Genomic DNA, 4,253 nt, shown 5'->3' on the forward strand with positions numbered 1-4,253 from the left:
AACCTTGTGTTTACCCCCAGGCTGTTGTGAAACAGGTAAATATGGATTATGTTACCATATTATTTCAGGTTTAAACAATTAAACTCAGCTTTTTAAAAACATTCTCTATCCTTTATTTTTTTTTAAATTGTCCTTTGGACATAGTGAAGCAATTTTTTTGTTTGTTTGCTTAAATGCATTCACTTTTTAGATAACTTACATGACATGCTTTTTCTTAAAAAAACAATGCCTCCTCTCCAGATAAATCAAGGTCACAATAAATGAAGCGCTCAGGATAACATCAGTCCCAGGTGTCCTAGTCCTGGTGTGTGGATGACAAGCAGCAGCCAGAAATGATGACAGGTGACAGCTCCAAATTGAAACATTTTCCCATTTCTAAACCTTCCTTAAAGGAGGTCAATATGGAGATGACACCATCCTCACGGTGGTCCAACATAGCAACCATGCCATCTGGATGCATGTTTTCACCAACAGAGAATTGGTGGTTCTTGAGATTAGCAAGGATGGGCTCGATCTGTTCTGCAGCCCCTGTCATGAACCCTGTGATTGGGTTCATGTCACCTTTGACATGCTTCTTGTAGGCTCCTTTTATCAGGCTGGTTCCCTGCAAATGATGGTTCATGATGATATCACCACCAGTGATGACTGTGCTTTTGGGACCTTTGCCCTCTGGGCTTTCAGCAGAGGCATTCCCACCGAGAAGCGAGTCATCAGTGTTTCCCTGGGTCCTGCTGACCATCTTCCCCTCTACCTCCAGGCACAGCCCGCCTGCGATCTCCCAGATCTTGTAGATATTGGAGAACATTTCATTGTGGCTGGTGAGGTCCTGGTAGATGACCATGATGGCGTCGCTGGAAGGAGACAGACAGGCGCTGGTTTAGCAGGAGCCCCAAGGTGGGGGGAGAGGAAGGGGAAGTAAGTGGAAAAGGAGATGGAATTTTTATTTGTTCTGTGAAAGAGGAATATTTTACAGTCCAACCAACACACCATTCTCCTCTCCAAACTACCATTTTCATATATATCATTAAACTGGGCAGTGGTTAAGAGCATTGACACTGGAAACAAAATGAGTTCAAATGGCAGCTGAAACTCAACTTTAAGACCCTGAACAAGTGCTGTGACTGCCTGTGTCACTTTGTCCCTCTTGTAAAGTAAATAATTGTCACTGCCTCATGGTGGTGTTGTGGGGGTTCAAATGATTAATACGTTTAAAGTACTTAAAAAAAAAATACCAGGTGCCTACGTAAGCCTAGCTGAGTAAAAATTACTTAATAAATGACTAAATATTTATTCATCCCACAAATCTTTATTGAGTGCGCATATGAGCATAATAAGCACTTCTGATACTGGGGATATGGGCAAGAACAAAACACAAAATTACCTTCTTCAAGGAGCTTAAATTCTCAAAGTGCTCTAAACTATAATCAATAGCTAAATACTCCAGGGAACATAATTAAATGCTTTCCCACTATCAGCCATTCAGGGGTCATGGCTTATCATGTTACGCAGACCACTAGTCGTGATGAAAATGTTTGCTTACGTTTTGAACACTTTTTAGAATGAATATCCTAAAGTGAAAATATTGGGTCAAAAATTTTCAACATTATATTTTGAGGAATATTTGCCTGCTTTATCGAAGTCATTTAATTAGCATGTATAAAATGGAAATATGTACAAATGTACCTCACAGTACAGTTAAATAAAGTTTAGTGAAAGCATGGAAAGACCACATTGGAAACTGGATAAAATGACAACTGCTAACATTCTGACTCTGACTGTGTTAATAACCACTTCGAGCTTTGGGAAGATATAAATAATCTTAGACTACTGTGCTAAGGCAATATATTGTATCCAAAAAATAGCTCTGTGTGGCAAAATCTTTTTTGGAGAGTAAATTTCATGCAGAAATTATGAGTTTGATGTGATTAGAGAAAATCTGTGACTTTTCACCACTCAGATACACTTAAAAGCTTCAAAAATAATGTTTTGAAGCATGAATGACCCATATTAAGATAATTTCCGGTGTCTTATTCAATAACCACCAACAGAGCACTTGGACCATGGGATCTCATATATTCACGGACCGGGAAATGGTAGTATTAATTCCTGTCAAAAAGTCATTGAGGTAATTATTTCCCCCTTGGAGTAGGTTATGGCCTCATTTTCTTAAACTTTTTTCTAGACAATTTAGACAAACACAGTTTTATGTAAAAGTAGATCTATTCAGCATCAAATGTGAAAAATACTCATTTGAAGTCTATTTCTGTTTGCAACCCTGTAATTTGAAGGCATCGTCCCTTCTTTTACCTGGAGACAATTCAGGACACCCACGATGCTTGAGCTGCCAGGACACTACAGAATTCCAGAAGCATCACTCCCTCACTTTAGAGCTAGAAAGCGTGCTCCCCAGGGGAACCTACACGCCGCTGTCTGGGGAGGACACTATAGGACGCGTGTGTCCTTTGTCAGGAACGCAGAGCTAAATGGAGGACCCGGCTGCAGTAACAAACAAACCCTACAGCTGATACATCTGCTTCCTCTTTCTGTTCAGGTAAAATTCATTCTTTTGTTTTCTTTTAAATTGTCCTGCTTACTATGCATTTGGATATGCAAAGCAGTATCAAATCCATGTTGGAAGAGATTGAGCTTGGAAGTCACACATAAATAGCCAGTTAAGATTCTTCCGCCGAAACCGGTTTGGCTCAGTGGATAGAGCGTCGGCCTGCGGACTCAAGGGTTCCAGGTTCGATTCCAGTCAAGGGCATGTACCTGGGTTGCGGGCACATCCCCAGTGGGAGATGTGCAGGAGGCAGCTGATCGATGTTTCTCTCTCATCGATGTTTCTAACTCTCTATCTCTCTCCCTTCCTCTCTGGAAAAAATCAATAAAATATATTAAAAAAAAAAAAAAAAAAAAAAAAAAAAAGATTCTTCCCCTGAATCACATAATCAGTGACAGGTATATCAGCATCGCTGTCAGTCCCACCATGGCACCTAGTTCAACTAATCATGGCATTACTTGGGGTCTGAGAGCCATTTTACCATCAAGCATAGAAAGACCGTAATCTGGCCCTAACCGGTTTGGCTCAGTGGATAGAGCGTCGGCCTGCGGACTCAAGGGTTCCAGGTTCGATTCCAGTCAAGGGCATGTACCTTGGTTGTGGGCACATACCCAGTAGGGAGTGTGCAGGAGGCAGCTGATCGATGTTTCTCTCTCATCGATGTTTCTGACTCTCTCTATCCCTCTCCCTTCCTCTCTGTAAAAAATCAATAAAATATATTTTTTTTAAAAAAAGAAAGAAAGACCATAATCTGGCCTCTGTGTATGGCAACATAGTAGAAAACCTTTAAGGGAAGAATTAATCTCTGCAGTATACGGGTATTATGTGAATTCAAAAACTACTGTTACCCTGGCTGGGTAGCTCAGTTGGTTAGAGCATTGTCCCTATATGTCAAGGTTGCAGGTTCCATCCCGGTCAGGCATAGCCTAATGGTTAGAAACAAGGCCTTGGATTAAGGCAGACCTAAATCCCAGGATGTGTTCATTGATTTTATTTTACTTTATTAAATATATTTTATTGATTTTTTACAGAGAGCTAGAAACATCGATGAAAGAGAAACATCGATCAGCTGCCTCCTGCACACCCCCCACTGGGGATGTGACCGCAACCAAGGTACATGACCTTGACTGGAATCGAACCTGGGACCCTTCAGTCTGCAGGCCGCCACTCTATCCACTGAGCCAAACCAGTTAGGGCTGTTCATTGATTTTAAAGAAGAGGAAGAAGGAGAGATTGAGAGAGAGAGAGAGAGATGAGAGAGAAACATTGATCGGTTGCCTCCCATACGTGCCCCGACTGGGGATGAAACCTACAACCTAAGTATGTGCCCTGACCTGGAATTGGTGCATGAATGACAACGCTCCAACCAACAGAGCCATCAGCCAGGGCCTTTAAGCCTCATTTTTTAACCACCATTAAAATGCGTAAATGATAAAATTAAATTTGTAATGTTGTACTGATGATTGAGACATACACAGTGCCTAACACTGTAAGTGTTCATGTGTTTCATTTTATTATGATCATTATTTTTAATATTACGATTTGGCAATACATACAAAGCCTTCACATTAAACATTGGCTTCTAATCCAGAAATTCCACTTTTAGGAACTAGCCTAAGGAGATAATTTGGGACACCCACAATGCTAGAGCTGCCAGGACACTACAGAATTCCGCAGGCATCACTCCGAACTT

The 4,253-nt window shown here is 41.1% G+C and overlaps 1 protein-coding gene across 1 annotated transcript; it reads right to left on the reverse strand.

The window, feature by feature from the left end:
- Nucleotides 1-295: 295 nt before the first annotated feature.
- On the reverse strand, nt 296-841 carry LOC102249409 (translationally-controlled tumor protein). Its single transcript, XM_005884849.1, has one exon. It carries the CDS (start codon nt 839-841, stop codon nt 296-298), a length of 546 nt encoding a protein of 181 aa, XP_005884911.1.
- Between the last annotated feature and the right edge of the window lie 3,412 nt (nt 842-4,253).

Source organism: Myotis brandtii, unplaced genomic scaffold (genome assembly GCF_000412655.1).
Source record: "Myotis brandtii unplaced genomic scaffold, ASM41265v1 scaffold866, whole genome shotgun sequence".
NCBI classification, from domain to species: domain Eukaryota; kingdom Metazoa; phylum Chordata; class Mammalia; order Chiroptera; family Vespertilionidae; genus Myotis; species Myotis brandtii.